The following is a 13789-nucleotide window of genomic DNA, read 5'->3' as shown; positions in this document are numbered from 1 at the left end:
CTCCAACGCAGGCGCTCCTGTCTGTGATGCAGCGTCAAGCGCAACCGCAGCCGTGGTCTCCATGCTGCTGCAAACGTCGTCTAACCGTTCGGATTGTTGTCTTGCAAACGTCCCCATCTGTTGACTCAGGGATCGAGACGCGGCTGCACGATCCGTTACAGCCATGCGGATGAGATGCCTGTCATCTCGACTGCTAGTGACACGAGGCCGTTGGGATCCAGCACAGCGTTCCGTATTACCCTCCTGAACCCAGCGATTCCATATTCTGCTAACAGTCATTGGATCTCGACCAACGCGAGCAGCTATGTCGCGATACGATAAACCGCAATCGCGATAGGCTACAATCCGACCTTGATCAAAGTCGGAAACGTGATGCCTCGTTACACGAGGCATCAAAACAACGTTTCACCAGGCAACGTCGGTCAACTGCTGTTTGTGTATGAGAAATCGGTTGGATACTTTCCTCATGTCAGCACGTTGTAGGTGTCGCCACCGGCGCCAGCCTTGTGTGAATACTCTGAAAGGCTAATCATTTTCATACCACAGCATCTTCTTCCTGTCTGTTAAATTTCAGGTCTGTAGCACGTCATCTTCCTGGTGTAGCAATTTTAATAGCCACTTGCGTATTTCCTGCTGGCATTAAATGAATCTTTACGTTTAATGGTAAGCGTGAAATAAATTGTTTTCCTCAATACAAAAGTATTTTCCAGATTTGACGTACACGTCTTTTATTTTGGAATTCCTGAATTTTGCGGCATTCCTTGCTTCAACAAGTTTTGGTAGTTGGCCACCACTGTTGAACCGAACGTCTGAAGCCGGTTACAACATAACTCTTCTACACCACCAACATCTTCGCTGTTAGAGGAATGCACTGCACAAGGACGACTTCTTCTCCTAGCTACTGGCACGATATGTTAACGCACCTACTGTTTTCCAGACAGTTTGACCTAGCTCAGCAGAACAATCCTCAGTCAAAAACAGAGAATTTCTCATCTCTACAAACAGGTAATTCCACATTGCTGTAATTAAGAAGAGTTTCTAATTACTCGTTAGTTAATATTTCATTCAGTGCTGTATTCCATTATCGTAGACCAAATTGAAATTAGCAAATATGCATTATGACCTGAGGTCCACGTGCGAGGATCTTTATAAAATGTGTTAGTTTGTAGTAACGAACAAAATTAATGCAAATCTGAACTAATTCTCAGCATCTAGAATAGTTATCGAACGTTAGGTAAAAAAACACAGATTCTCAGTACACTGTTTCGGCATAACATACCATTTTGATTTGTAGAGGTAGCCATTTTCTGGGTATGACTTGCTGGAAACTAACACGCAAACAGTTTCTTGTAAGGTGCTGCACCCTTGTCTTAAAAATGCGAATTCGACGCCCCAAACTCGCGGACCATCGGTCTAAAGCGGGGAAAAACGGCTATTTAAGCAGAAAAAATTAGTGAATGAATACTTACCTAGGTTTCAGTCGGGATAACCCAACCTTCTTCGCGATGCGGCAGCCACGAATTCCAGTACAGCACTCGTGGCTGCCGCGTCGCGGTCGCGAAGTGGGGCCGAGGCAGTTGCAGATAAGTTTTTACATTCTGGCGATGATTTATGGATTTGTAGTTTTAGCTTGACGATGTCCACTGTGGACAAACGGTAGTTACTTTTATTGTGAAGAAGGCTGGGTTATCCCGACTGAAACCGAGGTAAATCTAGGTAAACTTTACAATTGATGCTGTTGGTTTTTAAAATTAAAATTAATATTTATACAGTTGCTCACAGGACCGCGAAATGTTGAAAATATTTAGTGAATGAAAGTCCACATGCGTGGACCGAGCAAACGAAGAGTTTGATACCCTCTAGTTTTGAATAGTAACTGTTGCATATGTTATAGTTCTCAATGTGTATCGGCATTCAGTGTTACCAGAACACGCTCGAATTACTCATAAACCCACTTGAAAAATGCAACACTATGTGAAACCGAAATTCTCACAGTGTGTAGTGCTATCATGGGTGGGTATAAAGAGAATTAATCATTTTAATCCGTGTGTTTCTTTTTCAAAGCCCCACGTGTTAAAACTTTCACGAAATACTGACGGCTCTGAACTCTTTGTGTGCTTTTCGGCATTCGTGTATTAACTTGCTACAGTTATTATTGTTATTTTTTTAAATTAAAGGTTACTGTCCTGAGATATAAAAACTTGTATTGTTCACGTTAAAAGCCTGAAACGATGTTATGAGACCCTTCAGCGTGTAATTCATTTCTGTTGTTGTCACCCAGAGGCTACGTGGTTTTAATTTTATTATTCTGTGTGAGTTTTAGGGTATGTGGTTGACCTAAATGAAGAGAACGTATGATGCTGGGCTAAGCTGATGCTAGTCACGTAATATCAACGACTGATCATTAACCAAATGTATTTGTTTTCACTTCTTTGACTGTTGATTTAATATTGCTGAGGCTTTCAGTGTTGGTTATTTGATTAACTCATCTACTAGATAACGAAAAATTGTTGCCTAACGTGTAAATTCAGTGAATACTGATTCTGTCACTGTTTATGGGATTTAAAACTAATATGCACAGAATTTTATAATGTTCTTTACGTGTCTAAAAGATTAACTTTTTGTGTCGCTGTGATCTATGATTCCTATTATAAAAAATGGCGACTCTGCCCTAATCCAACAAAGACTGAGGTGTGTGCTTTCCACTTGAACAATAAAATGGCCCACTAGGAACTGAATGTGAACTTTTGTGAACAAAGAGTCAAACACAACCTCAACCCCAAATACCTTGGCATAACACTAGACCGCTCCCTGACTTACAAAAAACATCTAGAAAACGTAAGCCAAAGGTAAAGAGTCGCAACAACATCCTGAGAAAATTGGCTGGCACGACTTTGGCAGCTCAAGCATCCACCTTTACGTACTGCCGCAATAGCCCTGGTATATCCTGTTGCCGAATATTGCTCTGCTGTCTGGCATTCGAGCACTCATACTAAGAAAATAGACGTCCAGTTGAACGAGTGTATGAGGATAATAACCGGTAATATTAAATCCACCCCAGTCCCTTGGGTGCATACTCTAAGCAATATCCCACCTCCACAATTGATAAGGCAAGAAGCAGCAGCAAGAGAGTGGTCAAAAATTCATGACTCAGATTACCCACAGAATCTACCAATCCATGATGTTTTGAACGAAATACCACCGACCCGCTTGAAGTCACGGAAGCCTATATGGGTTCATGCACAAGAACATGAACCTGACATCAAGGAGCAACGGCGGCACTTTTGGAATGATTCTGGAATTAATAAACAAGGTATCCAAGATCCTACTCTGGAATTACCGGGCTTTGAACTGAAGAGATGTACCTGGACTAAATTAAACCGGATCAGAACGGGCCATGCAAGATGCAATGCATGTAAGTACAAGTGGGGTATATGCGACTCACCAGCCTGCGACTGTGGAACACCAGTACAGAACGTCCGCCATATTACTGAGGAATGCCCCTTAAGAAGATACGCCGGACCTGTCTCTGAGGTTATATATCTGAAACCCTCCGCTTTGGATCTAGATATTGAGCTTTAAATATATGAATGAGTTTCTAGTCAGGCTTGCCAAGCTTTTAACGTGTAGTTATTTTGTCTTGAATGTTTGTACATTATCCTTTTGTGCTATTGCTTGTTTTTTACACATGTACTATTTACACATTGTATTGTTTTATACATTTCGTTTACATATTGTTGTACTTACATAAAATATTGTCGCTGTATTGCCATACGCAAAATAAAATAAATAAATAACTTATTGTGTCATTCTGATTGTGTCATTCATTAATAACTCTATGGTGGCTCTTATGACGTGTGTTTTGGAAGGAGCCAAACGATAATGTGACAATAGAAACGCACTCTAAGAGAAAAAAAAACTGATGAACGACAAGTGGGAGGGAAATCGGTAGATGTGATGTGCATGTACAGACAAGCAAATGGTTACAATTTCAGAAAAAATAAGTGATTTATTCAAGAGAAAGAGCCTCACAAATGGGGCAAGCCCATAACGCGACCGGTCGGGGTGGCCGAGCGGTTCTAGGCGCTACAGTTTGGAACCGCGCGACCGCTACACTCGCAGGTTCGAATCCTGCCTCGGGCACGGATGTGTGTGATGTCCTTAGGTTAGTTAGGTTTAAGTAGTTCTAAGTTCTAGGGGACTGATGACCGCAGAAGTTTAGTCCCATAGTGCTCAGAGCCATTTGAACCCATAACGCTTTAGTCCACCTCTGACCCTTACCCAAGCATTCACTGATAGACTTACTGGATGTCATCCTGAGGGATACCGTGGCAAATTCTGTACAACTGGTACGTAAGACGGACAAAACCCTGAGCTGATTGGAGAGCGCTGCCCGCAACACTGCAAACGTTCTCCCATGGGCAGTGATCAAGCGATCTTGCCAGCCAAGTTAGGGTTCGGGAAGCACGAAGCAGTAGAAAGTGTCGCCGTGTGTGAGCGGGCATTACATTGATGAAATGTAAGCTGAGAATGGCTGGCGCTGAAGGGCAACAAAACAGGGCGTAGAATACCGTCGCTGTACCAGTGTGTTACGAGGTGCATTCAAGTTCTAAGGCCTCCGATTTTTTTTCTCCGGACTGGAAAGAGATAGAAACATGCGCATTGTTTTAAAATGAGGCCGCGTTCATTGTCAATACGTCCGAGAGATGGCAGCACCGTACGGCAGATGGAATTTTACCGCCATCGGCGAGAATGAGAACAGTTTTAAATACTTAAAATGGCTACGTTTTCCTTACTTGAACAGCGTGCAATCATTCGTTTTCTGAATTTGCGTGGTGTGAAACCAATTGAAATTCATCGACAGTTGAAGGAGACATGTGGTGATGGAGTTACGGATGTGTCGAAAGTGCGTTCGTGGGTGCGGCAGTTTAATGAAGGCAGAACATCGTGTGACAACAAACCGAAACAACCTCGGGCTCGCACAAGCCGGTCTGACGACACGATCGAGAAAGTGGAGAGAATTGTTTTGGGGGATCGCCGAATGACTGTTGAACAGATCGCCTCAAGAGTTGGCATTTCTGTGGGTTCTGTGCACACAATCCTGCATGACGACCTGAAAATGCGAAAAGTGTCATCCAGGTGGGTGCCACGAATGCTGACGGACGACCACACGGCTGCCCGTGTGGCTTGTTGCCGAGCAATGTTGACGCGCAACGACAGCATGATTGGGACTTTCTTTTCGTCGGTTGTGACAATGGATGAGACGTGGATGCCATTTTTCAATCCAGAAACAAAGCGCCAGTGAGCTCAATGGAAGCACACAGATTCACCGCCACGAAAAAAATTTCGGGTAAACCGCCAGTTCTGAAGAAAACTATGGTGTCCATGTTCTGGGACAGCGAGGGCGTAATCTTTACCCATTGCGTTGCAAAGGGCACTACGGTAACAGGTGTATCCTACGAAAATGTTTTGAAGAACAAATTCCTTCCTGCACTGCAACAGCCGGCCGAAGTGGCCGTGCGGTTAAAGGCGCTGCAGTCTGGAACCGCAAGACCGCTACGGTCGCAGGTTCGAATCCTGCCTCGGGCATGGATATTTGTGATGTCCTTAGGTTAGTTAGGTTTAACTAGTTCTAAGTTCTAGGGGACTAATGACCTCAGCAGTTGAGTCCCATAGTGCTCAGAGCCATTTGAACCATTTTTTGCACTGCAACAAAAACGTCCGGGAAGGGCTGCGCGTGTGCTGTTTCACCAAGACAACGCACCCGCACATCGAGCTAACGTTACGCAACAGTTTCTTCGTGATAACAACTTTGAAGTGATTCCTCATGCTCCCTACTCACCTGACCTGGCTGCTAGTGACTTTTGGCTTTTTCCAACAATGAAAGACACTCTCCGTGGCCGCACATTCACCAGCTGTGCTGCTATTGCCTCAGCGATTTTCCAGTGGCCAGAACAGACACCTAAAGAAGCCTTCGCCGCTACCACGGAATCATGGCGTCAGCGTTGTGAAAAATGTGTACGTCTGCAGGGCGATTACGTCGAGAAGTAACGCCAGTTTCATCGATTTCGGGTGAGTAGTTAATTAGAAAAAAATCGGAGGCCTTAGAACTTGAATGCACCTCGTACAAGCGTGTCGCGGATGACAACTAAACGGGCTTTGCTATGAAAACAAATGGCAGCCCGGACCATGACCCCTGGTGACAAACAGCCTGATATCCCACCGCCGTCTTCAGACAGACCTCACGGGTCAGCGAGGCTCAATTCGAAGCGAGACCCATCACTAACGACGATTCTATACGAGTGAAAGTGATTCCGGGCCGAAGGTGTGTCTGGAGATGCCCTGGGCAGGCAAAGGATAACAACGTGGCTGTCGCGCAATATACGGCCCGGGTGTGAGGCGCCATTTCTTTTCATAGCAGGACCAGTTGGGTTGTCTTCTGCGGCACCCCTAAAACATAGCGGTAAATCGACGATATTCTGTGCCCCATTGTGTTGCACTTCATGCTAAGCCATCCTGGGCTTCCATTTCAGCAAGATAATGCCCGTCCGCACATGGTGAGTGTTTCCAATGCTTTTCTTCGTGCTTGCCATACCCTGCCTTACCAAACTGTTTTCATAAGGGCCAGAGGTGGACCAACGCATTACTGACTAGCTTTCTCTCGAATGAATCATCCATTCTTTTCTCAAACTGTAATGATTTCCTTGTCAGTATACAGGGTGGTCCACTGATAGCAACTGGGCCAAATATCTCACGAAATAAGCGTAAAACGAAAAAACTACAAAGAACGAAACTTGTCTAGCTTGAATGGGGAAACCATATGGCGCTATGGTTCGCCCGCTAGATGGCGCTGCCATAGATCAAACGGATATCAACTGCGTTTTTTTTTAATAGTAACCCCCATTTTTTATTACGTATTCGTGTAGTACGTAAAGAAATATGAATGTTTTAGTTGGACTACTTTTTCGCTTTGTGACAGATGGCGCTGTAATAGTCACAAACATATCGCTCACAATTTTAGACGAACAGTTGGTAACAGGTAGTTTTTTTTAATTAAAATACAGAACGTACGTACGTTTGAACACTTCATTTCGGTTGTTCCAAAGGGATACATGTACCTTTGCGAACTTACCATTTCTGAGAGCGCGTGCTGTTACAGCGTGATTTCCTGTAAATAGCACATTAATGCAATAAATGCTCAAAATGAGGTCAGTCAACCTCAATTCATTTGGCAATACGTGTAACTACATTCCTCTCAACAGCGAGTAGTTCGTCTTCCGCAATGTTCGAACTAGTATTGATAATGCGCTGACGCATGTTGTCAGGCGTTGTCGGTGGATCACGATAGCAAATGTCGTTCAACTTTACTCACAGAAAGAAATTCGGGGACGTCAGATCCGGTAAACGTGCGGGCCATGGTATGGTGCTTCGACGACCACTCCACCTGTCATGAAATATGCTATTCAATACCGCTTCAACCGCACACGAGCTACGTTGGAAGTACATCGCCATTCCGTCATGCAGTGAAACATCTTGTAGTAACATCGGTACAACATTACGTAGGAAATCAGCATACATTGCACCATTTAGATAGCCATCGATAAAATGGGGGCCAATTATCGTTCCTCCCATATTGCCGCACCATACATTAACCCGCCAAGGTCGCTGATGTTCCACTTGTCACAGCCATTGTGGATTTTCCGTTGCCTAATAGTGCGTATTATGCCGATTTACGTTACCACTCTTGGTGAATGACGCTTCGCCGCTAAATATAACGCGTGCAAAAAATCTGTCATCGTCCCGTAATTTCTCTTGTGCCCAGTGGCGGAACTGTACACGACGTTCAAAGGCGTCTTGATGGAATTCCTGGTGCATAGAAATGTGGTACGGGTCCAATCGATGTTGATGTAGCATTCTCAACACCGACGTTTTTGAGATTCCCGATTCTCGCGCAGTTTGTCGGCTACTGATGTGCGGATTAGCCGCGACAGGAGCTAAAACACCTACTTGGGCAACATCATTTGTTGCAGGTCGTGGTTGACCTTTCACATGTGGCTGAACACTTCCAGTTTCCTTAAATAACGTAGCTATCCGGCCAACGGTCCAGACATTTGGATGATGTCCAGGATACCGAGCAGCACACATAGCACACGCCCGTTGGACATTTTGATCACAGTAGCCATACATCAACACGGTATCGACCTTTTCCGCAGTTGGTAAACGGTTCATTTTAACACGGGTAATACATCACGAAGCAAATACCGTCCGCACTGGCGGAATGTTACGTGATACCACGTACTTATACGTTTGTGACTATTACAGCGCCATCTATCACAAAGCGAAAAAAGTGGTCCAACTAAAACAATTGTATTTCTTTACGTACTACACGAATATGTAATAGAAATAGGGGGTTACTATTGAAAAAAACGCAGTTGATATCCGTTTGACCTATGGCAGCGCCATCTAGCGGCCCACCCATAGCGCCATCTCGTTTCCCCCTTGAAGCTAGACAAGTTTTCGTATGACGCTTTTTTCGTGGGATATTTGGCCCGGTAACTATCATTTGACCACCCAGTATGTGTGTCACATCTTCATGGTTCATTATTGTCAAGGTGCTGCGGTCAAGTCCTGAACCTGACCCAACATATCGAGGATGGGTTTGAGGGGAAAGAGATCACGGGAGTGGCATTCATAGACCTTTCAGCTGCATATGATACTGTAAACCATCGGAGGCTCCTTAGGAAAGTATATAATGTGATATGAGATGACCATTTAACATCACTGACGGGTACTTCCCTGCATAATAGGAAATTTTTCGTCTGTCTCCAGGGCAAGAAGAGCAGATGGAGAAATGAGAGGAATGGCCTACCTCAGGGAAGGGTGCTCTCCCCAGCTCTGTGTAATATATATATACAAATGACCAACCCGTGCCAAACATCACGCGCCAATTTATGTATGCCGACGACGCTGCAGTTGCAGTCCAAGGTAAAGGAGAAATTAACCAGTACCTTGGAAGCTCTCTCCCAGTATTATGAGGCAAACCGCCTAAGGCCGAACCCTTCCAAGACGCAGGTCTGTGCATTCCATTTAAAGAACAGGGACGCAAATCGTGAATTAAATCTAATATGGAGAGGTGAACGTCTCGAGCATTGTAAAACGCCCAAATATCTTGGTGTCACGTTGGATCGCACACTGACCTATTAACATCATTGTGATGCCACAAGGGAAAAAGTCTCAACTAGAAGCAACATCATCAAGAAACTAACCAGCGGATCCCGGGGTGCAAACACAAAAGTGCTGAGAACTTCAGCCCTTGCGCTCAGTGTGTCAGCCACGGAATACGCCGCTCCAGTGTGGTCTGCATTAACACACGTGAGAAAAGTCGATGTCGCGGTGAAGGAAATGGCACGGAGCGTTACCGGATGCTTGAGGCCAACCCCACTGCACAAGATGTACTTAATCACGGGGATCGCACCGCCCAACATACGACGTGACATCGCTGCCGAAGCCGAAAAAACCAAGCTATTAAAGGACATGCGTCACCCTTTATATGGACACCAGCCTGCTGAACGACGGCTTTGCTCGAGAAAGAATTTCCTGTCACGTACCCGAGCCCTGGAAGGGTCGGCTGCAGAGAATCGTTTGAAAAGGTGGGAAATCGATCTGAGAAACCCCCATAAAGATGTAAAAGAAGAACTGGCGCCTGGTGGAGACCTACCATAGACAGTCTGGAGCCGGCCGGAGTGACCGAGCGGTTGTAGGCGCTTCAGTCTGGAACCGCGCGACCGCTACGGCCGCAGGTTAGAATCCTGCCTCGGGCATGGATGTGTGTGATGTCCTTAGGTTACTTAGGTAGTTCTAAGTTCTAGGGGACTGATGGCCTCAGAAGTTAAGTCCCATAGTGCTCAGAGCCATTTGAACCACAGTCTGGAGAACCCTAAACCGTATGAGAGTAGAAGTGCCAAAGTGCAAGACAAACCTGCCGCAATGGGAAAGAGAATGAGAACACACTTTGTCTGTGTGGTTCTGTCCAGGATCCTCAACACCTGCTTATCTGTCCATATTTAGACCAGCCCTGCACAATGAATGACTTATGGGAGGCAAATGACAAGACCATATTGGCTGCTGATTTTTGGAAGTTTAAAGTCAAGTTCCGGACACGGGAAGTATAGTGAGTATTGTCAAGGTTGCTTGGATGCCGCCGAGGCGAACAGATGTTATATAAAATGTTTCCTCTTACTGGGTATGTTAAGTTTAGAGACATACCACACCTAGCTCCGTGCTGATTCCCATTTCAGATTGGTTCAAATGGCTCTGAGCACTATGGGACTTAACACCTATGGTCATCAGTCCCCTAGAACTTAGAACTACTTAAACCTAACTAACCTAAGGACATCACACAACACCCAGTCATCACGAGGCAGAGAAAATCCCTGACACCGCCGGGAATCGAACCCGGGAACCCGGGCGCGGGAAGCGAGAACGCTACCGCACGACCACGAGCTGCGGCCCCATTTCAGATTGACTTTAATCATGTTCAGTTGCAATGAATAATATTATTATTGCTCGAACAGTCCACGGGTATACTGCCGGTTCATAGTGTCCAACGGGCACAATATTTCGGCGATCAGACATGTCGCCATCGTCAGGTGCGCTAACTGAGCTCCTGAGGGCGGGCGGCCGATTTAAACCCCCTCCCCCCGCGGGCCGCTCTCTTCGCCGTCCGCACCCGCACGCCGGCGGTCGCGGAGACGTGGTCGTCGGAATCTGTCGTAGCGTCGATATACAGGGTGATTCAAAAAGAATACCACAACTTTAGAGGAATTTAAAACTCTGCAACGACAAAAGGCAGAGCTAAGCACTATCTGTCGGCGAATTAAGGGAGCTATAAAGTTTCATTTAGTTGTACATTTGTTCGCTTGAGGCGCTGTTGACTAGGCGTCAGCGTCAGTTGATGCTAATATGGCGACCGCTCAACAGAAAGCTTTTTGTGTTATTGAGTACGGCAGAAGTGAATCGACGACAGTTGTTCAGCGTGCATTTCGAATGAAGTATGGTGTTAAACCTCCTGATAGGTGGTGTATTAAACGTTGGTATAAACAGTTTACAGAGAATGGGTGTTTGTGCAAAGGGAAAAGTTCTGGACGGCCGAGAACGAGTGATGAAAATGTAGGACGCATCCAGCAAGCATTTGTTCGCAGCCCAGGAAAATCGACTCGCAGAGCTAGCAGAGAGCTGCAAATTCCACAATCAACTGTATGGAGAGTCCTACGAAAAAGGTTAGTTATGAAACCTGAACGTCAACTACCCGAGGCGATGGATCGGCCGCCAGGCAGCCCGTGACAGAGCACTTCATCACTGGCCTCCAAGAACCCCTGATCTTACCCCCTGCGATTTTTTCTTATGGGGGTATGTTAAGGATATGGTGTTTCGGCCACCTCTCCCAGCCACCATTGATGATTTGAAACGAGAAATAACAGCAGCTATCCAAACTGTTACGCCTGATATGCTACAGAGAGTGTGGATCGAGTTGGAGTATCGGGTTGATATTGCTCGTGTGTCTGGAGGGGGCCATATTGAACATCTCTGAACTTGTTTTTGAGTGAAAAAAAAACCTTTTTAAATACTCTTTGTAATTATGTATAACAGAAGGTTATATTATGTTTCTTTCATTAAATACACATTTTTAAAGTTGTGGTATTCTTTTTGAATCACCCTGTATAATATTATTATGTGTTGCTAGGTTTGCCGTACTAGTATGGGCAATATATGGAGGAATTCTGACGCAGGTCAGACTCACGTGTCCAAAGAAGGAGAAGAAGAAGTTGTCACCCTCGCGCTTGAGCTCCTTGGCCTCCTTCTTGAGCCCCGTGCACAGCGCCTTGGCCGAGAAGTCGGTGACGGTGCAGTTGATGACGATGCCGTCGAAGAGGAAGTTGCGCACCGGCGCCGTCACGAAGATGCTCTCCGGCTTGCGGAAGAGCGGCGGGATGGCCTTGTTCACCAGCGCCAGCATGCCCGGCTTGTCGCGCTCCAGCGTCAGCAGCAGGCCCTGAACCACAACAACAACAACAACACTCAAACAGTTCTCGTCTCAGTCACCGCTAATACGGCTATTGAGCATCAAAATCGATACAAGTGTAAAATTGTATTTAGATAGGTTCCGTCACGGGTAAACAAAACTTTTTCTCCATGTCTACCCAGATGTCTTTCGCCAAGGTTTCATCCTCATCGTTGGGCCTTTTTTTTTGTTACTACTCGTAGCTGAGAACACTGTTGCCCAGGCATGTATTTATCACAACGTTCTATCAGTACGCCTGCTTCTGTTCCTCTCTCTGTCCTTCTGTTTCCCTCTCCCCTCCCCTGTCTCTGTCCATCTCATAGCGCTCCTCTCCCTATCCATCTCCTTCTCTACCCTCCCACTGTCCATCACCTCCCGCTCTCTCTCTATCCATCTCCTCTCTCTCTCTCTCTATCCATATCCTCTCCCCCCTTTCTGCGTCCATCTCCTCTTCCCCCCATCTGTGTCCACTGCCCCCTTCCTTCTCTTTGTCTTTCCATTCCCTCGTCCTCAAGCATTCTCTATGCATCACCTCCACCCCAGTAAGTTGACGACCCTTACTCACTCAGTATTGTTTTTCTAGCCAGTAAGAAACATGTATACCACCAAGTTCGGTTGAAGTAGAACCAGGGTCTTAGGAGGGGATTTTTAAACGCGGCTTCACACGTGTACACACATGTCACATATATTTTTACATATGTACAACTTACTTCACACATTTATATCATCTGCATCTGTAGCGAATTTCGCATTCAGTTTCGTTTCCACGCTCGTCGATGTTTATGACGTTTTATCACCTGAACTGCGTGTCACACTACATCAAGTTTTTCCCTCCCGGTTAGCCGTGCGATCCAGTGCCGGGTATCCAGATTGGGAAGGAGCACCTGGTGCCCGGCAAGAATACACCTGGGGGACTTGTGTCGAGGTCCGGTGAAACGGCCAGTCTGTGGATGGTTTTTAGGCGGTTTTCCATCTGCCTCTGCGAATGCGGGCTGTATCCCCTTATTCCGCCTCAGCTACAATACGTCGGCGATTGCTGCGCAGACAAGTTCTCCACGTACGCGTGCACCACCATTACTCTACCAGACGAATATAGGGGTTACACTCGTCTGGTGTGAAACGTTTCCTGGGGGGTCCTCCGGGGGCCGAACCGCACGATAACCCTGGGTTCGGTGTGGTGCGGCGGAGGGGTGAAGTGGACTGCGGTAGTCGTCGTGGGGTTGTGGACCACTGCGGCTGCGGCGGGGACGGAGCCTCTTTGTTGTTTATAGGTCCCCGGTTAACATACAATACATACGATGATATAATTTAGCAGTACATTCAGTGGCATATGTGGATACTATCTGCGAAATGTGTTGCGAATAGCGTTAGCAGTAAAGAAGCAATAAATTTAAACGTCACGCATGGTGAGGCAGTTTTTCATAGTCTTACCACGTGACCTATGTGTTCGCACGGTGATATAATTTTGCAGGAACATAGAGTGGTATATTTGAATACTGTCTGCAAACTTTGTCGCGAATAGTGTTTGTAGGAAAGAAGTAATAAATTAAAACATCATGCCTGATGCGGCAGTTTTACTGGATGAGCAACGAAAGTGTAGTAAGCAATAATCTTCCTGACGTTCGTAATTTGGGGGGGGGGAGGGGGTTGCAAGCGAGAAAAAAAAAATTTCGTAAAATTTTGAAATTATATGTTAAGTTTGTTGCAAGTCTCACATACGAGGGCTAT

At 45.9% G+C, this 13789-nt stretch overlaps 1 protein-coding gene across 1 annotated transcript in view; it reads right to left on the bottom strand.

The window, feature by feature from the left end:
• The window catches only part of LOC126210549 (sensory neuron membrane protein 1-like), a 304792-nt gene that overhangs the window by 145635 nt on the left and 145368 nt on the right, over nucleotides 1-13789 (bottom strand). The window contains exon 5 of the mRNA XM_049939802.1: nucleotides 11801-12052. Within this exon, the coding sequence (XP_049795759.1) occupies nucleotides 11801-12052 (252 nt within the window). The remainder of the gene's footprint in view (nucleotides 1-11800; nucleotides 12053-13789) is intronic.

Source organism: Schistocerca nitens, chromosome 10, assembly GCF_023898315.1.
Source record: "Schistocerca nitens isolate TAMUIC-IGC-003100 chromosome 10, iqSchNite1.1, whole genome shotgun sequence".
NCBI lineage: Eukaryota > Metazoa > Arthropoda > Insecta > Orthoptera > Acrididae > Schistocerca > Schistocerca nitens.
This window is presented reverse-complemented; position numbering and strand designations above follow the sequence as displayed.